The sequence below is a fragment of the Leptosomus discolor genome, chromosome 7 (genome assembly GCF_034619465.1).
Source record: "Leptosomus discolor isolate bLepDis1 chromosome 7, bLepDis1.hap2, whole genome shotgun sequence".
Classification (NCBI taxonomy): Eukaryota; Metazoa; Chordata; class Aves; order Leptosomiformes; family Leptosomidae; genus Leptosomus; species Leptosomus discolor.
This window is the reverse complement of record NC_141397.1, coordinates 26,135,602-26,157,790: the sequence shown is the minus strand read 5'-3', so window position 1 is coordinate 26,157,790 and position 22,189 is coordinate 26,135,602. Positions and strand designations below refer to the sequence as shown.

The following is a 22,189-nucleotide window of genomic DNA, read 5'->3' as shown; positions in this document are numbered from 1 at the left end:
TGCTGCTCTTCTAGTACAAGGTGGTGCTGCACTTCTGGTGCACATGATACTAATGAAACACAGAAACATTTCAAACATTTATATCAGTTTAGAAGTTTTCATTGGTTTAAGATCAGTACTACTTGAGGTCCTGGGCTGTTATTCCCAATGACTAGATCTTGTTCTTGCGATATCCCTACACACAGCAACAGGATTACAGAGATAAGTGTTACTCTCTGAAAACAGGAATGACAAAACTGGTCCTCAAGTTCTATTTTTTCTCAAGTACTTCCACATAAGTGTTTACAAAAGCAACTACAGTCCTATGACTCTCCAACTATGTCTCTACTTAAAAGGTGATCAAACACTGAAAGCAACAGTCACTATACAGCTACGCTCTCTCATAACATCTAGAAATACATATGTATGATTAGCCTTCATCTTCCAAAACTTACCCTGAGGAATACATCAGTAATGGCTTATTTCTAAAATACCCGCTGACAAATTTCAGCTTCAAAACGGAATGACAGAATGCAGAGTGAAGGTTGCAAACAATGGAGAAGAGCAGCCTCTAGTGGTCCTAAGGGTAAAAATGAAATAATAAATACTACATACATTCATGTCTTACCCCATTGGTTCAATATCAAGGGGGTTTCAGTGGCAAAGGGTATTTTTTCTGGCCATGCCATCTGCAAATTTAATTCTGTTACATAAAAGGACACACAAATCTATGGGCCATGTACTACAATGGAAGGTGAGAAGAATAATGTCCTTTCTGGTGAAGTGCTATTAGACAGTTTCTGCTCTGCTGCATGGTGCTTAATTATTACCTATCATTAACTAACGCCAAAGGATTTCACTTTAGAGTGGGCCATTGCTACATATAGAAATATGGCAACTAAACTGAGGATCTGGCACTTCTATCTTGCAGCAAAGCAGCCCCAGCCACTGCATATCTGAATAGCTCAGCAAAAGGCAATCTTCTCAAACTGCCTTTTTTTTTCCCCAGCAACAAGTGATTTCACAAGTTTTGAAATGGCAGATAGGGAAAGAGAGGGTTGCAGGAGTAGGAAATGTGGAGGAGGATGGAAAACTACAAATCCTTTTCCGTAGTACAGACAATCTGTCATCTATGCTGTCTATTTATGCATTAAGCCAATAATTAAATCTTATCAACTTAAAATTTAAAAAAGGATAAGATCTAGATTGGCACACATAGAGCATCATTCTAAAAATGTTTCTCTGGCACTGCCAAAGCCAACAAGAGAATGTGAATGTAAGAAAGCATTACTTTTGTTACAGTTGAAAAGATTCCCCAAAGGATAAACAATGCAACACCTCCCATCACAGCAGAGTATCACCAACAGGAGGAAACATCAGGGACCTGTGAACTAAATAGCTGAAAATGACCATTCAAGACCTTCTTGATGACTTCAATCCCCAAACCACAAAACTTCAGCTTCCTGTTCAGGGTGTTCCCAGTCTTACATACATCAGGTTGTAAGACTTGAAACACTCAGGCTTTCCTTTTTTAGAAAGAAAAAAGGATGACCACCCTCAGATCTTCAACAAGAATAGCTAAGTAATGCATCACATGGGGTCTGCTTCTATCCATCTCTCTCTCACCCTCCCTCCTAGGAAAGTTTTATCCTCCCTAGACAGACAGACTGCTGACACATAGACGGCTCATGCTTGCAAAGGTCATGTCCTGAACAAGTACTTCCCATTTGCTGGTGGAACAGAGATAACTTCAGGGCAAACCTCTCAGTTAAGTCAGCCACAGATTTGCCCCAGTGAGAAAGCTATGTCTAGAGAAAGGGAGACTTTAAGAAGGACTGCAAGACAGGTAAGGTACAAGACTCTCACTAACTGTATGTTCTTTGTTTTCCAAATGCCTGATTTCATACACCCAGCTCTGCAGACAGGAACACTCGCACAGGTGTAACAGAAGTTATGCACTGAGGAAAGCAGGAAGTGTTCTGAAAAAGGAAGTCCTGAGCATCTTTCCTTAGCCAGGAAATTCAAGGGGAAAAACCTTCATCTTGAAATGGGTAGCACTGTCCCTAGGCTTCAGTTAATGAACAATTCAAAGAGACAATGAGAAGCACCACAGAAGAACCCATGAGAAAACCAAATAGTTTTATCTTCAGAGCACTACTTGGACATTGTACGTGAAACAACAGATTTTTGCAGAGTAAGATCAAAAGATAAAACAAAGTAGCTGCTCATCAGAGACATGAAGAATAATAAAAAACAAGTCTGGAAGAAATCTCTGAAGCTCTCAGGTCTACATTCTGCCTAAGGCATGCTTTAGGTACTTTCAACTATTTTCTTTGCAGAGATCTCTACACAACACATCCTCCAAACTATTTATTCTGGTGCTGCTTCTCCTCACATTAGAAACAAACATATTCACTACAACTTCTCAAAGACAGTTAGTAATGTTTAAAGAATTATGATGAAAATATACAGGATATCAGTTTCTTGAGTTGTATCTATTTCATGCCTCAGTTATGGGAATTAAGTTTACTCAAATGCAAGAAAACTTTAGAAGCTCCACATACAATGAGCTTTAGAAAACTAAACCATTTAACAGATCAGGTATTTTAGGATTGATTTTATCATCACAAATATATGTGGCTTTATTTTTAAAATATCTGTAACACTGAACTATATTGAAACTATACAAAATTCTACTTCTCCTACAAGAATTGACAGGGATAAGCATTGGTTGAGCTGTCCCTGCCAAAAGAGATTTTAGGAGGGAGGGAGGAAAGGAATTCACGCTATTTCATTTGCAATTGACTCAGAAAATAATGCAGTAGGGTGGAGCATATCTTAGATTTCCTAACTGGGTCATCTTTTGTTGTATTCATCAGCATTTTAATAAATCTCCTCAAGACTGTCTCAGCTGCAAATCTCTCTGCCATAAAAAAAAACTTCACACAGGTCATCACAATCATCTAGAGAAGTCTTGTGGTTTCTTTAACTGGATGTAGGTTTCTAACTATGTAGTTTTACAAACGATATTGTAAACTTCTGAAACTATGTCTGGTCTTTGTCTCTTGTTGACATTACATTTGTAGTAGGGCAAAGCTTTTTGATGTGGCTGAGAAAAATGAACAGGATTCTTGCATTTCACATGCAGAAAGCGAACAAGCAGTCCAGGAACAACTTGATGGCTAGACATGGTTTTACTCTCCCCCTTGGAAAGAACGATTAATCAGTTCAAGAAATTAGCATTCTGACCACCAACACCAGTAGAATGAAGACAGCATTCAAAGGCAGCCTCCTATTTGGCTGAGTTTCTTCTTGTGCCACACAACCAAAACAGGGGGAAGAGAAACCTCCCATTATTCAGAGCATAGATCAGTTTGCTAATGCATCCCTCCACCCGCAGTTTACAAAAGCACTGAAGACAGTTTAATGATGGAGTGAAAAGAAGTAGATGGGGTGCAGGCAGCCAGGCTAAATGGAGTCCAGCCAGAGAACAGCCTATGTGTGAGGTTGGAGATCACTAGTCAGATTTCAGAACAGGTTCTGCTTCCTTCCCCAGCTCTGTGAGGAAGATCAAATTCCTTTTCACCTGTAAGAAAAGTTGTACATGCAGCGTCATCTGTACTCTAAGCTGAAAGTGAAACTTCTGTACAAAAGCAAAATAACTCTCCTCAAAGTTCACTATTGACAGTTTTACTATTTGCACGTTGCCTCATCATACTGTTATCAGGATAAATTGCCTCCCATTGGGAGTCTTTGCTACTGTGCTCCTTTTACAGCTCACTTTCCCACATTTCTTCTCACCTCCCATTATGCCTTCCCCACATTTTCTTCATTGCTTTGATCCCAGTTCCCCTTCCCTTCTAGACTGTGCCCCCATTCCCTTCTGGAAGGCTATCATAATTAAACAGTGAACAGTGCTGCAGTTACCCTTGACAACTATTGGAGTGTTTTCAGTAGGCTTCCCAATGAACAGCCAAAATGACAGTAATGAAGATAACTGGTAAGACCCTGCTGCACAGGCACAGCAAGAGAGTTCCTGCAAACTTAGACAAGACAGCAACACATTTTGATTCACAACCCTATCAGCTAAAACATGCTGCTGTTAATAATTTCAGCTCTGCAGAATCAAAATATATCCTGCGGGACAAACAAAAGCATTGGAAGTGCTAGTCCCAGCCTGCACAACTAGTGATCTTTAGTCCCTACTATGCAGAAAAATAGGATTGGAATTCAGACCTGTGCACTAGTCCCAGTTCAGCTTCTGTTGGATGTTCCACTACATGCTCAAGAGTTTTTCAGCTCCAGCTTTAAGAAACCAAGATCAGATTTTCAGAGGTGCTAGATACTTAGGTGCCAGTGATGGCTTCAGGAGCTGAGTCTCGAACATACGAAAGTGATCAGCCTGAATTAGAGAACAACTGGTTTTTATTTGATCTCTTCAATTCTTCCATATGCCACAATCTCTGTATGTACAGCCCCACCATGACTTTAGCATAGCCCATCATTCCTTCTGTGTTTGTCACCATTTCTTTCCTTTGCCACCAGTTACTTTTCCTCCTCCTGTGATAGTGACCCCCATCTGTTCTCATTCACCACAAGCTGGAGGCTCTAGACCCCATTCGTCTCTAAGTCAGGGATTCTCTTCTAGTTTTGGCCTTGAAGGCACAAAGTCCTCTGCTCATCACACCACAGGAGCTGCCAATCTCAGAAGCCGGGATAGCAATGGTCTTCTATCACACAGGAACTGAGGACAGATTCATAGACAACAAAAAACCACACTAAGCTTCAAAAGCCTCTTCAAAGCACTAGTTTTACTATCATGCTTAGAATCCCAAAATGCCAAGTTCCTCCCTTCCCACCCGTTTACTTACAACTCCTTACAGATACAACAGCACTGATATAGAAGTAATTTCTCCTCACACATCAATAATGAAAACTATCAGAATCCAGAAAGCCTCATCCCAAAACCACAAGGGAACTGGGTAATGTCAAGCCCTATGTGACAGAGCTGGGCAGAGCACTCAAACTGCACAGCGAGCTTCAGCTTGCACCAACAGTGTTTAAAATCACCCTGTCTAAAACTGTGGCCACTGTACTATATTCAGTGTGTATCTCCCAAGCCAACAGCAAAGAAATGAATCATGAAAGACATGAAGCATACAATTTTACCTAAGGAGAAAGAAAATTTCATAATAACCTAGAGTAAACAATAAATCAAGATACAGATTGCAGTGTATGTGTGCATGCTCTGTTTCCAGAGGGTGAAAAATATACATTATTCATTAATATAAATGTATGCAACAGTTTACAGCCAGATCATGCTCTGCTCCCCAACACAGTTTCAGGCAAGACCAGAACTCCAACTGGTCTGATTAAATCAAGGTAAGAGATTCTGCATCCTCTACTCACAGATGAAAGGACTTCAAGCAACCAAAATATGTTATTTACTTGTAGGGCCTTGTAGAGTCCTCCATCAGATTTATTGTGCTCATCAGTCCACATTATTACTAACAGAGCACAGTGACTTTACAGGTCTGCCACAGATCCATTAGACAATGTCTGTTCATCCAAGTTCACATTAAAAGTTAGATTTTAATTACAGCATGCCATACAAAACTATCCGCTTCAACCTCAAAAGCTATTCCCTTGTAGGAAATAGCCAGAACACCAAGTAAGAGAAGTGACTGATTGTAAGATGTACTACAACAGATGCACTCACCCACTTTCAGTGTACCACTATACAAAAATACTCACAATAAATCCAAGTTTTTTATAGTCTCGAGTATACATAGATTTGCGTTTCTCAATACTGCCACTACTATTGTTCGGTTCAGATTCTGCATCAAATGCAATTCTCCGGAGTTCAAATATGATATCCCGTTGAGCCTATGTCAAAACAAGGTTAAAAAAAATGGTTAAAATAATTTACCTCTCACTTTAATAACCAATACCAGAAAAGCTGTTTCAAAACACTGTATTCCCTCCACTGCCTGACCTTTCTTTGTCTATATTCCCTACTTCATACTCAGAGAGACGGTCAGCAAGAATGACTTTGTGGTTCCCATTTTCCAAAGTCCTCACATCTGTGGGGTTCACATACAGATACTTAAGTGTTGACTTTCACAAGCTGAATCCATGTTAGCAAGGCCACTATCTGCACACTTAATTTTAACCACAGGCATGAAACCACAGAAGCCAAGAGATCACACGCATTTCAAATTCAGCTGGTACTTAAGTACTTTGCTGGCTGAAATCAAAATGGCTCAGCACACTCTGCATTCCTTTTGGTAACTGTCAATTTTTGCTAGCACAGGAATGGGCAAGAGAAGAGTTACATCACTAAAAATGTCTCAAGACAGTAATAACCACCCTATCATCAATACTAACAACACTGTGCTAAGTCTCTCTATGGAGATATGCACTGGTTAACTGCATGTACGTTCCTGAGAGTCAAACTCTCCTGTCTCAAATTTAAGAAACGGGAAGGGTAAAAATCCTACGGTATGATGTTACTTATGTTTACAACCATCTTGCTCTCCCACCTCCACTTCTCCAAATTATCAGCAAGTCTTAAAGAAACTCCTTCTTAAAACTGTAATCAGGTTCCTCCTTGTACAGGGCCTAAAACAAAAGGCCACAAAAAAACAAAGAAACAAAACACATCTCTCTATGGCTCATTAATCTCATATTTAAACTGAAATCTTTTAGAGGAGTAAGTGCCTCTTTTTCCACAATGAACAATATTAAGGCTGGTGTTTGAACACAGTGTGCAACAGACAAACGAACAACTACTATTTAGGTTCCCAGTAACAAAAATGGGGTTTATTGTAACACAAATTAATTTCAACTCTAGCATGCCAGATAGTTTTCATTTAAACATTCATTTTAGCTCTACAGAAGTACTCTGTTGCTTCTGGGAAGTACACTGACACGAAGTTCAGTTCATGGAACTACATGCTAAGGAGAAAAGCCTGGCCATTTTGTTGTACTTTCGCACAAGGAGAGCAATAGCCAGTACATCTTCCAAGAACCAGAAAACATAACCCAACTTCAGAGAGAGTCAGAAAGAGAATGAATGAACGAATGAACGGTGTAAGTGTTCCTAGCAGCACCTTTTCCTCAACAAAGAGCTTTAGGCACAGCAACGAGCAGTTGCCCTCTTCCTGTTCTGACTAGATCATGCCAGATGCTCACCTGATCCTGCGGATCCATTTTTGTCATCATTCTGTCTTCCAGAAGGTTAAAGGTAAGCACTTGCAGAACATAAAGCTGGTGTGCCATTTCATTATTTATGGCCCTCTGTGCCCTGATAACATGCTGCAAAGAAAGAGAGACTCTGGTGAATGCCATCTTATCAGGAAATTACATTAGGTGTACTCAAGTGTTTCCATTCCAGTAACTATGTGTTTGTTACACAATAATAGTCTATGTATACTCCAGAAAAAACCAAACCAAAACAAAACAAAAAAAAAAAAACAAACCAGGACTAGTGTTACTGATTTAGGTACTATATAAGTAACTTTAAGGGACAGGACTTTACAATAACAATGCACTGAAGCTTTCTCCTTCTAGCCACTAGATAGAGCCTGTGCATATGTCAAGAAGTGGCATTAAAAAAAAATCAGTACTGAGAAGTCACGCTGAAAAAAAATTTACTCCTTACCAAGAGCATTAGAGCTCTGTACAAAAAAAAGGAAAAAAAAAAAAAAAAAGAAGAAAAAATAAAAGAGTATATTACGAAAACATTTAAGAGCGAAGCTGCTGCCTGAGCAGAAAAGTATTCAGGCTGCAACACAACCAGCAAATACAGTGATACAAAAGGGCTACTGCTGCAGGAGTCAACATCGTACCACAATTCTACCTCTACCAGACAACTTCGCTCTGTATGAGGAAGGCTGCTTAGAAATACATTAGCATACAATGCCCCATATGTGCAGAATTATCTCATTCAGAAAGCAGATACCAAACCGATGGACAATTTAAAAATCCCTAGTGTGCAAAAAACCACCAAGTGGTTCTATATGGCAAACAGACCCAGGTCACTAAACACGGCAGAGCATACATAAGGAAAAAGTCATCAACTAGAAGATGGATACAGCAACTGATATTGTACAGTTCCAGAGATATTATTCATATGCTTATACCAAATTTCTTACGAACACAAGCAGTGTAAAAATATGCCTTCTGAAACACATTCTGGGTTTTTTTAATGCATCATTTAAATTATGATAGTGAATGAGAAAGAGAGAGAGGTTCTTTGTTTGGTTTGTTTTACACTGCCTAGTATCTCGTAACAGAGAAAGAGCACTTTCCCTTGTTCCCTAGAAGATGTAATCTACTCAAAGGTAAAAGCCCTCCTATTCGCCATGATGGAAAACCCTGTGCGGCTTGCTTAGCTGTCATCAGCTCCAAACCTTACACAGAGCACTTGCTATGAATTCTTCAGCCAAGCCCTCATCTGCACAATAAAGTTCACATTCTCTGCTGGAAGAAAATACTTGAGGTATTATTCTTTTATTCTGTTTTATATTTTCATGAAGAAACCACAATTTATTTGACTGGGAAAATACCCTTTCTGATAATCTGTTTTGAACCCATTCAACAACCAAACCTTTATCTTGTATATTACACACTTCAAAACATATCACAACACAAGTGCAATTAAAATATATTAAGATAAAACCTATGAACACCAAAACTGGAGTCACCTTTTTTCACTGCTACTGCAAAATATATACTTACAGTTAAGATGATAGACCGAAGCTGCTTCTGTGCCAAAATGTTTGCCATTTCCTAATGTAGTTTAAAAAAAAAAAACCAAAACAACAAAATAAAAATTAGCTGGAAGCGGGTATTTTAGTGCCATACTTAAAAGAACACTGGCTTAAAGGGTTTTAGTCTTAAGTTTCTGCAGTGTTACTTACAAATGAAATGAAGCAGCGTGGCAGCTATACGACTGTATGCATTGTTTTGGGCATCACAAACTCAGACTAATCTACTATGAGAAAAGTGGCAAAGAAAGTGAAAATGATGTTGCAAGCTGAGGACTTTGGTGAGCCAAAACCAGCAACCAAAGACCTCAGAAGAGGTATCTGTGAGTTAAACAGAGTATTTACACACACTTGTTCAAGCACAACCTTCCCCCTGCAATCAGCACAGAAGGAAGCATGGAATGGAAGCCAGCCAGGACTTTAAAACAAGATGTCAAACAACATGCTTATTTACATCAATATTTTGGCTGTTTTAAAGTCAAGTGCTCTAACCTTAACTCAGTAAATCAGCCTACAACTTGTACCGTTTCATCATCACAGACAATAATTCTCTGCATTTTGGCATCAATGCTGACATCGGTCCACTATTTTGTCTCAAATAAACTTCTCTTTCTAGATCTGTCTGAAGTCACTATTAAGGAGAATATGCTTTCACTGTCATTCTTAAGCAGCTGATCCTGGCTGCCCATGCTGCAAAGTGTCCTACAATGTATAGGAGGGATTGTGTTATACTTACCAAGCACGAGAGTCTAATCTTAACCATACCTAGAAGCATATACCCCATTTTTAAGTTCCATGATCTTTTCCATCAATATAGAAATATACGTGCGTGTGTGTGTATGTGGACATACGCTAGCATACGCAATGTGTACAACTTACAACAATTATCATGTAACTATTTTTAAATTATTGTTTTCAAAATGTACTAGTTAAGGATTTGGATAACACTGCATACTTCTATTTAGACACTGCTTATATGTACACAAAGGGGTAATGTTTGGAATGTTTGGAATTAGTAGATCATTGATTGGAAATAGAGCTCATGTATCACAGCCTTACGTAATAGAGCACAACAAATCATAAGGACATTCTTAGTATGCGCTGCACTTCTGTGCAGTTGGCACCATATCAAAAACATTGTTCACATTCAGGAGAAATAAACTTTTAAAAATTCCTGCTGATCTTTGTGAGAGTTGAAGAGCAATATAGAGTACATACTGGTCACTTTTATATAACAAACAAGAAATTGGAAAACAAGAAAACTAAGCCTATTATATAAAACATTTGAAGAACTGGATTGCTGAAACACAGTTGCAGAAACAATGTAAATAAAGAAAGTGTTAGGATGAGAACTTGCTGTCAGAAAGAAAATAATTCTAATTATGAGAGAGGAGGCAGTCATGGATGTTGACTGCTTTCTTCATACCAGATAAAGGGTGCTACCGCAGAACACGGGAATGATAAGGAAGGAAGAAGAGGCCAAAGACAACAAAAACTCGGCTTTAGTTTTTAAGCCTTTCCTGGCTAAACAGGTTTCAACTGCAAGTAACAGCAAAGGAAATGAATGATACAGATGCTTCCATCTCTTTTGGAAATGCACAACTGAGCTGCAGGGGGAGTGCCAAGCACACGATATCCTTGATGTTACACTTCATGACTGGCTAGTTTTGTCAAAGTATCTCCACCACCAAAAGATGGACCCGTAAAGAATATGAGGTAGTCTTTTCTGCATTCAAGGCAAAAAAATGGGAATTCTTCTATTTTACTTTTTGGAGAGGATTATTAAATTGTCACTACTTTCTTACACCTGTAATTTAAAGCCATTATTGGCGTACTGTTTTATGTCATTGGACCAAAACCTGATAGAGCAACAAGCATTCACAAAACCAATTACTGCACCAAAATCAACTTTGTCTCCAAGAAGTCTATATGGCTATTAGAAGCTGATGAGCTGCTGCTTCTAAAATAAGTATTGTAGTAACAGATGAGAACAAAAATTATTTGACAAAATTTGCTATCTCATTTCCCATAGCAACGCCTCTCTGCAAAAATGCAGACAAGTGCCAAAAAAAGTGTTTCAAACATTCACAGTAATTCACAGTATCATTTCAATGCTCAAACTCTCAGCTCTCTTCTGATAAAGATTTTTTTTTTTTCCAATAATTTAGGTTTCTCTAGATGATTTGGTCCTTGACAGTGGCAGAGGAAGCAAAGCAACCACTGAGTTCTCATTAAAAAAGAAAAAACCTTGAACCTCTTGGCTTTTTGCACTACGGAAATAGGGAAAGAGGGAAAAAAAAAAAAAAAGAGGGGAAGAAATTCAGATACCAGCACCAATTTAAATTCTTTCTTTAATTGCAGTGCAGTCATCCACATCATGCTGGTCCCCAAAAGACAGCACTAGAGAGGATGCCAGAGCTCCTGGAGTCATACGGGGTTTGGTGCAGTTTCTCACTCCTAACCACATTAGCAGTGAGTGCTGAACCTTAACTGTCGAGTACTCTCTGTCAGATAACTAATAAGACTGCATCACCTCAGCGCATTGTCTTAGACAGAATTCAGTAAACAGTATCAGTTATACTTACCTTGAAGCTAATAGACACCTACCTTCTTCAATGTATGGTTTACTAATTAGCCACAAGACAGATATAAAGAGAAACCTGACAGATTCTGACTATTTAGTACAGGTTATTAAAGGCTGAAGGAAATTTTCTGCAAGTCTCAGGGCTACTAGCCATCAAGGCAAATCAGATCATTATATTCTAATGATCATAAACTCCATGACTAACAATTTTGTGTCACAGCAGCAGGTACTGCAGGTGAAATAAAGTCTGCATGGTTTACTGCCACCCTCACTAGATGGTTATACTGTTGGTGACGCACAGTTTTACATGCTGGGAATACCCTGAGGTACTGTCATCTTGAGGAACACATACCCACTAATTAATATTAAAGTCTTATCTATATCTGACATTGTGTCTCTACTTCAAATATGACCAAAGCATACTTTTCACAGAAACATAAGCAGTAGCAGCTATTTACAAATGTAAAAAGTGAAATCTTCATTTTTCTTACAAGGACCTGTCATAGATTTATGCCAAAATTGAAAGAAAGTTTTTATTCCAATTTTTGTTCATAGGTGCCTTTCTTCCCTTAATAACTGAAGACTGTATTGGAGGAAACAGGAAAAAAGGCATGGGGAAAAAGGCTTTTTTAAAAAAAGCACAACAACATGGTTTTACTTTCCCCTATTTGCAATTTTAAAAATATTTTTGAAGCAAACAAGAAAAATTACCCATTAGAGCTTTGATTTTGTTTAAACAATCTCCAGCACTTAAAAATGTAAATAAATCTAAGGAAAGCCCTGGTCAGAACTGATCAGCAGCTCTCAATGAACTTGTTCTGGACATTAACAGTATTTCACCACAAGAATTATCATCACTGTTCCTGCTGACAGAAATGTTAAATAAATAAATTACTAAATCTGGCTTGACACAGGCTAATGACTTCATAAACACTGAAAAAACTTCTCTTTTCCATAACACATCACATTCCATCCTCATTTGACAGCAACTAGCAATCTTGAAATATTTCCTTTTAAGCGTTCTGATGTCTGGCACTAAAAGTTAACTTAAAAGAGTATACTATAAAAGTAATGAAATGCTTACATGGCAAGATATTTCCATTTTCAAAACAAACGCACTTTTTATTAAAGAATCTGAGGGGGGACACGGGGGGAACAGTTTAGCAAAAAATAGCCTGGTTTTACAAGCTGTGCTGGCAACGAGTTCAGTACAAATACTACAGTCAGCCACAGTCAATATGGTTCATGTGAGGTTAGATGAAACTACAAAAGCACAGAAGAATTCTTAATCTCTACTAATACTGGTGCAAGATGGAAGTAGCTCCATTAAAATAATGGCATACGAGCATGAAACAACAGAACAAGTTTCAGTTTGAATTAACCACAGGAAAAGTGTGACTGGGACAACTGCAGGTTTGAATACCACACACTTTTCCTATAGATGTGTACATGTACAAGACTCAACAACTTACCTGCCTCTTGTCATCCGGTGCTTTAAGGAAAAGTGCATTTATTACCGCAATGGTGTAAGTCTGGATTTCTTGGTCTGTCCTGTTTGGAATAAATTATAGACATGAGAGAAGAACATGAATACACAAGAGCTGTAGAAACTGATTTTCCAGTTGCATTACTGCAGGTAGAAGTGGAGGGACTGTTTGTACTTAATGTTAACCACGTAAAAGTTAGGTAATCAAAGTTGGTCATGAGCAGTTTGTCTCTATTATTAAAAGAGACAACACATAGCAAAGGAAGACTCAGCATTCAAGAAAGGTGAAATGAATCACACCCTTGAAGTGCCATTGACCCTCCACTGATCATAGCAGGAGCCCAGACAATCAGCTTCCAGATGTCCAAACAGCTACAGGTAGGAAGAGGATTCTTCCCTAAAGGGTTGTGGAGATGAACTTGCTGGTATGAAAATCTTTTCAGGTGAATGGAAAATATCCCAGCTGGGAGCATAACCCCAGTATAGCAAACTGTACACAATACATTACCTTATGCTACAGGAGGCAGTTTCCATCCATTTAACCGGCACGCATTACTGTTTAAGAAAAAGTCGCTCCCTTTTCAAATGTACCTTCAGCAAATGTTGACTGATTTTTGTCTTGCACACCTCCCAGAGGCTGGCAAACAAAACAACCCCATTTGTATGCTAATGGCATTAAGCATTTTATTACTATGGGGTGCTCTTCATTTCCCACTTTCAACCACACAGGCAGCTGAGCACAAAAAAAAAAATTAAAAAAAAAAAAATAGAAAATCAATGACCAAGAAACTCCAGAAAGCTGGTTACCAGTCATCCAGCCACTTACCGTAGGTGCAGGAGTCATACAGGAGGCTGCCAGTCTTTATACAACTCTTTTTTCAAATGCTGTGCTCATCTGGGGATAAAAAAAAATATCCACCATACCAGGTGGCAGTTGAAGACACTCACCCCTGCAGGTGTGGGATTAGCTGCCCAATCGTGATCTCCTGTGCCACCTTCTGGTACAGGTCATGGCTATTGAGCACCATCGATTCCAGGATTGCTAGCGACCGTTGCAAGATAGAGATGTCTGACGCAAATTTGTTCACATAGCTTGCTATCTACAAATTCAAACATTTAGAGAATTTACATCATGTCATGAAAACAGGGAAAGGGAAGAAAGAAAAATGTGGACTTGGCTCAGAAAGGCGTTAGAATACATGTAGTCTTGTCCACATGCCAGGTATCAGTGAATACCTGAAAGCAATCAACCAGCCACTGCAGATACCTTCAAAGGATACAATATTTTTTGTGACGAAAACTTTGGAAGGACAAGGAGAATACTTGTCATTCTCTCCAGCAGAAAACTGCAGCCAGTTTTCTCTAAACAAATAGCTAGCCTCAAGGGAACTGTTTCAAAAGAGAAACTTACATCTAGCTCTCTGGCAAAACATGCATTTTGTTTTTTCCCCGCTGCTCCTACCAACAACACTGAAAGCTCTCTCCAGGTTACAAATTAAAACTCTGTTGATGATCATTTATCAGCATGACTGGTTCCATAACTCTGCCTAAAGTCCAGTCCTGCTAAGTGTCCACGCATTAGCAACCTTCACTTTCACTGCAAGCTGCCACAAATGGCACATTAATTAAAATCAGGTCTGACCTCTGCTTTTGTGGAGTGTGGCAATGACACGCTGCACACTCATCTGCAGAGCCCACACAGCTGTGCTGCAGATGTGGCAATGTGCATTCTTCTGCATGCTGCCCAGTCCACGGACCCGGCTCCCCGGGAAGAAGCTTGCCTTCTGCTGACGCAGGAAGTGAGAACTGCCTGGGTTTTCCTTGAATGCACCAATACCAGCACAGTCAAGCTGAAAGGTATCCGAGGAAGCACAGACAGACAGAAGAAATGTCGTGTGACTACAGTTATTTGCTCTTTACAGCCAAGTAACAGACTACAGCAGCCCTGTCTCAAGTTTGATGTATTCCTTCCAGAAAACTTCAAGTCCATGCGCTTCTTCAGTACTCCTGCTACAAGACACTAATGTGATTACACTGCTTCTGATTCTGGATGCTTGCTTAGGCCTTGGCATCGTTTGCCTTTTGGAGGAAGAAAGGCATGGCCTGTGCTTGGAAAAGCTGCCTAGCTGCCTGTAAAATTCAGTTAAACACAATGGCATTGTTTTGCACTTGTGACACTTTGAGTAGTCCTGAAAGAGCAAAACACCCTTTCTGCAACTTTGGTTGGAGACAAGGAAAGAGGGACAGATTTTTCTTCTTCTAATCTATTGCAGCACTGATGTTTGCTCTGCTATTTGGTTTGCATGACCACAACAGGAACATGCTATGCTGAATATAATTCACTTTGTGGCATACACATTGACTTTACAGAAAATAAAGAACCAATGCATGCATGCATAGAGAATAGGAAAGAAGCGACTCAATCAGCCTTTTTCTGCTCTGGACTTTCAGTATCTGCTGTCTGCAAGTCCTGAGCCCAAGCAATATTTACATTAGTAGACAATGCACATTGTGCTGTTTAGAGTAACAAGCTGTATCTCAGAAGCACTGTACTACCCTACCTCTCTTAACGGTAATCCAGTTGGGTTTTGATGCACTGCAGCCAGAGCTGCCAGATGTCCAGAAGACCCACAGTACAGACAGCGTATGCGCAGACCAACTGGACTGCTCACACAATAAACCAAATGCGTGCTAGATGCCTCAGTCATCAGGCATTCATTGATCACTTGTGCAGCAGGAATACACGTCCAGACTGTGTCCCAACCTGCCAGACTGCTGTCACCATCCTCTTTAGAAGCCCTGTCATGTATGAATTATTCTTGGTGCAGCAGCTCCTTCCCATGATATTTCAAGTGGCAGCGTAAATGCTTCACTGGGACATATTCATATCAGGGGCCTGCAGACATGTAACTGTATAGGTAACTGAAACCTCAGCCTAGGACTGGCTGCCTTAGACATACCTATTCTTCTGATCCTGGACCATAACTTCTTTTAATCATAAACACAAACCCAAGGTATGAAGCTGGCTTGTGTCTTTAAAAAGCTATGGCAGATCACACTGTAAAAACATCTGCTAGGTAACTTGCTATATATATTCATAACCACCTTGCTGAAGCATGAAGTCTGGCCAGAAATAACAAGCTTCTCTACCCTGATAAATAAGGCATGCCAGTTCCAGAGGGAGGAAAATTAGATTAAAAAGAAATTCTGTTACCATACTTGAAGTTCTGGATGTGGGGGGTGGAAAAAAAAAAAAAAAAAGCAGGCTTTCCTGAAAAGAGATAAGAATCAATAGGAGTTCAAATCTGTGTTATTTGCTGTTCTCTGCTTATTAAGCACCACATGCAGAGAGGGCTTTCAACATCCAAAAATAATCCTGCACTCACTTATCAAAAGTTCTGATGATAAAAATAATGCAAGCTTACAGAAATACAGTCTCTCCTCCAGAAATAAGCCACTTCATTGCTTTGTACTTTTGCACGAAAACCTGTCACATGAGTGTGTCTCATCAAGGATAAAACTATTTGTTCAGCAAAATACCTGTAAACTTAGTATCTGCATAGTCCTATCAGGACATACATAGCCACATACAAAAGAAATGGCTGGGCACTTAACTTCCTATCAATTTCAAGGGAAATCAGGAATCAGAATGCCTTTACACGTTCAGCCCTAGCGCTCTTGCTGAAACAGGAGCCAAACATGTAACGTGAGGGTAGGTGAAAAAACTGTATCAAACTAAACTACATCATCTCACTTTTCCTGTTTCAGCATCACTTAAAGCATAAGTGAGAATTCAAAAGTTAAAAATTTAAAAAAAGACCCCAAACAACCAAAACAACAACCAACAACCAAAACAACACAAAAAACCCCACAAAAACATGCCACCAATAAAAATCCCACAGGAAAGAACAGTGAAGGAAATAGATCTGATTTTCTGGGCAGTGGTATGCTCACTAGTTATTGGCTTGGATCATTTTGATGTCAGAATGTACAGAAAAATCTGACAGTTTTGTTCTCTATTAAGTCCTAATGCATAGTAAAATTTTAAAGTGTGCATCTTCCTTTCAAGTAAGGAACTAGAGTTGCACTTGACTACAGAAAAAAGAACTGGCAGTTGTGAGACCCAGAGATACTTTTCCTGCTGTCACCCCCTTTTCCTGCACAGTACACTTTAGAAGGCAGAGTAAACAATTCATCAAGGTTAAGACTCTGCATCACACAGTTATGAAAGAGCAGTTATATAAATAATTCTAAGAGATATTTTTAATTATCTCAATCAATGCTACAAACTTTATTACTCCTCTTGTAGGAACTAAAGATGGGATTTTGATATCCAATTACCATGACATTGTCTAAGAACCGGGCATCCAAATCCTTCAGGCAACCATGGAAGCTGGAAATAAACTTTGTTGTCATAAAGGAGAAAAAGGTCTTGAAAGAATCTTGCATTTCATAAGGAAGTTTTTTTGAAATGATGCTATTTTCCCTTAAGATAAAGAACAAATGCCTCCTTGAAAGTGTCAATTCTTATTTGCAGCAGTTGGAATAGCAGTCTTTATGTACCCAAAGGATGGGAGGGAGACTGCATCCGACACCAACTGGTTAGTCACTAGAAGCAGTTAAAGGTTCCCCTTGAGGTCTCCTCCAGCTTCTACATTTTAAATTAGAAAACTATTCAAGAAAGAAGTTCAGGTTAATTCCTCCCCATTCCAGTTTGGCTTCCATTTAACATGAAAGACAGCTTCAAAGGGCAGAAGCACTTGATTGCAAAGTTCCCCCTTAGCCAGCAGAAATTTATCAGCTCCCTTATCCATCCTGTCAACCACTTGAGCAAGCCCATCAGGAACCTCAAGTGGTCTGTCAAAAGCTGAGGTCAGGGAAGCAAGTAAGAATAAAGCTGTAGATTGCTGTCTGAGACACGGTCCAAAGGTGCTCCTTCAGGTTTGCCCCTCGCCCACAGAGCCCCTCTGAGGGCTCTGCTGTTCTCACTCCCAACTGCGTGGCAAGTCAGGACACACCTGTGCCTCTTTCCTCTATTTCTGTCATTGCTTGCCCTTCTGTTTCTCTTCTAACTGCGCTATTCTTCTTGGTCCCCTTCTTGTCCACCAATTTCACTTTTGGATTTCACTCACCAGTTTTGATTTTCATAGGTACTTTGTGAGAACGCTTTTGTTTGTGCCTTTTGTTTTGTTTTTTAAATTGGGTCACTGTCCAGGGAAATCTATGGAAGCGCCAGACAGAAGAGGTGAGCCATTAACAGGGGTGCACATAACGCTTTCTTCCATAGTTACCGTACAACCCACACGGCAAAAGATGTTGTTAAGGTTAGACAAAAGACAATCAATTTGAGTCACAAACAAAGTAGATTGATTTAAACTCATGTTAACTAGTTTCTTCATATACTTCTTAGCAAGCTCCCCCAGCAAATAAGGCATTTTGGGTTTGACTTTGTATCTCAAAGTCAGCTAAAAAACAGTTGTACTATTTTCTTTGCGAAGAAAAGATAACAGTAATCATCATCCTCATAATCTATCTAGACAGGAAGATAGGCAAAAAAGTGTCCAAAAATCAGACCAATTATATTAATTTTTCTTACAAATGGCATCCATTATTTTTTATGACCAAAGTTGAGCTTTAATATCTAATGCTCTTTTCGTAACTGATTCTTCTTTCACTTCTGGCAACAAAAGTAAATTTGTACTTTCCTTTTGTGGTAGCAATTTTCTAACCAAATTTAAATTAAAAGTCTTTGCTTCAACACACTCTGTTATAATGAAGATCTCTTTGCCACTGGTTATTATCTGTTCCATTACTGCTTCTGACATCATTTTAGTGAAGGAACTCTGATATCTTTTGAACCTGTACAAATGCACTTTAAGATAAGTTCTGAATTCACTCTAGTTCAAAAATTCTTTGTAAAGAAGTGTGGGTTGTTTTTCTCCCCACAGTAAATTAAAAAGGTTAAATCAGTAACAAAAAGTTTTTTCTGAAGTCTGTTAAATCTCTGTACTTAAAGAGTACTCCCATACTTCTGCTGGTTTTGTGCATCTTCCACATGCAAGAAAAGAAAAAAAATGTTGCAAATCGTGGAAAGTTCTGTTTCAAAATCACAGATCTCAGCTGCAAGATTCAGGGGGGGCAGAGTTCACCTTGATAAACTCAGTAGATATCAGCTTAATTTCAATTTGTAAACTAATTCATTTCTCTTCCTCCCATACCCCCAGAGGAAACGTTTCAGTGCTGGTTTCGTTTCAAGAAATAAGGTATTACTCATTTTAATTTACATTAAATCAAAATACTAATTTTTGCTTTAACTGCATGGTATCTGCACAGGGAGGTCACACTGTAATTGAACAAGCAGTTTCTTGTGTAGTAAGCCTAATACAGCGTTGACCCCATCTCACTCCCGTTGACTTCGTAGAAGTTAGGCCAGATCCTGCAACTACAAATATTTATAGTTTGAAATAGCACTTTAATCCCATTTTCACGTACCTTTTGACCAATGACCTAAATAACATACCTGGGAAAAAATAAACAAATCACCACTCACCTCATATCTTTAAACTGATATAGAACAGATAGCTTTGATTACAGATTTACCTTTTTAATGAATGCCACAGAGAATGTATCCCACGATACAATCCCATGATCCATCAGCTCAACAAATGCAGTCAGTGTAAAGGACAACATATCTCCAAAGCTGCAAGAGACAGGAGTCATGACAACATTTACCAGTAATGCAGCAGGGCAATGACCGAGGGAATAAAGCAGCAGGAAGCTTTCAGAAAGGCAGGAAATTGAAGCCAATTATGGACTAAGAGGTAGCAGAAAAGCAAAAGAGGCCATGCAACAAACAGTCTCCAAAAGAATTTAGCATGGACATCAAGAACAGTCACCTGGAAGAAAGCAAGAACTAATCCCCAGGAGAACACTACAGGCAATGCTCAAGGAAATCAGATAGTCCAAATTAAACTTCTCTCATAAATTCAGAGTTTGGTATCTAACGGAAGAAAAGTAGTAAGTTTTTTCTTAGCAACTTATGGAAATGTTCCTAATTGAATGTCATACAGAGGTGCCATGTTTCAGCACCTCTGTATCAAGCAGATTGGCAGAAAGTTAGTGGATTGTATGTTCCTTCTCTTACAAGGAAGCAAATATATTTTAAAAACGCACCAGAATGTATTTTCTATTGAGCAGCAATTTTCCAATAGTTAATGCCTTGATTTCTTTCTTTAAACCTGAAGATGCATCTCCTTTTGTTTATATATGGACAACCATGTCAAGTAAATTGCAAAGTTCCCATTATCCAAGCATGCAGCTCAAATTGTTTAGAGTTCGCAGGCCACTACACTGCATTTTACACCTGTAAATTTACACCTGTAAATCTGAGATTCAATGCATCTTCATACGAACTCAACTAAATTCAAAACGGGTTTAAACTTAACATAAATAATATGCTCTAACCTGACTAGCCACACAGGAACTTTCCATGCTAAAAAACAGCTTTTAAAGATTAGCTTCACTTCTATATATAGTCAGGGCAACAAACACCCAGCAGCCATAATGATTTCAATGAGGTAACTACTCCATACAAGCAGCAGCGCACAGAGCCCAAAATGAAGCAGCGTATTACCTTTAAGGGCATGCCAAACCACCTGCAAGGTACTCTGCCACTAAGCCGTTAACACGCATAAGCACACAATCAATCTAAACAGCATGAATAGTCCCAGTGATTTTAATGCAACAGCTTACCTAATAAAAAGATAAAATTTAAAAAAACTCTAGTCAGACCGGAACTGCAAAGCTCAGTAAGTTGGACCTGAGTCTAATACTATAGCCATAGTTAAGCAGTGTAATCGGTAATCCTTATTCTGTGATTTGCTCTCCTACTACCCTGCACCAACCCAACAGAAGTAAGTGAACATCCACTTGGATGGAAGACATTTACAGCAGTACAGAGGAATAAAGCAGAAAGTTAATTTCGATTGAGTAACTCCAATAGCCAGTTTACTGGATTTGATATAATCTGCCATTTAGGGATTTCTGATGGCGAGATGCAGCCTTTAGCACCCCTTTCATTTAAGAAAGGAGCTCTTGTTCTTCAAAACTCCCAGTAAAAATAAATTGGCCATTCTTGACATTTTGTGAGTAAAACCAAAAAAAAACCCCAAAACACACCTTTCTCTTCCACAATAAGTAAGGGTATCCATAGTAGTTTTGATTATTTATGACAAAATTAAAAAAACTACAACAAAGAGTAAACAAGAAAAATACAGTGTCTTTTCAAAATCCACGGTAATTCTGTAGGAATATTTTGTTCTGCAAATACATGACCTGGAAGTTTTTGGTTTTGTTTTGGGGATAGAGGGGTTGGGTTTTTGCTTGTTGTTTAATATTACAAATCTTTTAAGACTTAAATTAGATTTAAAATGTCATTGCTAACATTCCAAATAACCAAGGATCTCGTAACAAGACAACAATAAGACTTATCAGCTCTGCTCCTGTCAATTTTGCCAATCCATTCCTATTGCATAAAATGGTTATTTATGAAGCCACAAATAAAACAGCACCCCTAGGAAAGGCTTCCTTCTAAAAACTTGTACCAAATTCTCATACATCTTCATGAAAGAATACTTCCACAAATATACGGAATTCTGGTATTTTATGAAGCTAGACTAAATTAGATCCAAATAAAAAGAAAAAATACAAAAAGATAGGCCATATAGGTTGAAAAGTAGATAAAAATATTTCTCCCAGCATTAAACTAAGCAGATAAACTATCTCCTCTGTATTTTCTCATATATGGTTTAAAAAAATTAGTCAATCAACCTGTATTTAGTACATAAACACTCTTCTATAAACTAATTGTACATGAAAGATAATTGCCATTAACAATGGGTATAGTTTAGAGGGATTACTTAAAACTGTATTAAACCTGCATATGGATATTCACCTTCAGAATAGCAGAAGCTGGAACGTAAAGGAATTAAACTAACCTGAATTCATCAGTCTCATTTATTCTTCACACTAAAACTACTGATTAATCTTGCCAATTAATGCAGCCTCCTCCACAGCTTTGGAGGGGAAACTGAGTTAATGGAGCTGAAAAGACTGGTATTAATGTATAATGGTTTCAGTAGATGTGACAATGATACAACCGTTTGGGATCCAGAAGATGAAGTACTCTCAACTTAAAATGATCAGACACCCCACCAGGTGTCACTCCAGTGACACTGCTTCAAACAATTAATGAGTGAAGAGGTGTAACACTGGGACTAATCAAGCACCAAGAAATTCTCCAATGCTATATATTATGCAGCACCACACATACATAGTGTGTATTTTTTAAATATAAAGCTATACATATGC

General features: G+C 38.7%; 1 protein-coding gene across 1 annotated transcript in view; it reads right to left on the bottom strand.

Annotated features, from left to right (window-relative positions):
• The window catches only part of ELMO1 (engulfment and cell motility 1), a 256,188-nt gene that overhangs the window by 180,224 nt on the left and 53,775 nt on the right, over positions 1–22,189 (bottom strand). The window contains exons 7-12 of the mRNA XM_086468719.1: positions 19,421–19,520; positions 13,769–13,920; positions 12,807–12,885; positions 8,722–8,772; positions 7,174–7,296; positions 5,734–5,865 (exon numbers count right to left, since the gene is read on the bottom strand). Coding sequence (XP_086324845.1) covers positions 5,734–5,865; positions 7,174–7,296; positions 8,722–8,772; positions 12,807–12,885; positions 13,769–13,920; positions 19,421–19,520 — 637 coding nt within the window. The remainder of the gene's footprint in view (positions 1–5,733; positions 5,866–7,173; positions 7,297–8,721; positions 8,773–12,806; positions 12,886–13,768; positions 13,921–19,420; positions 19,521–22,189) is intronic.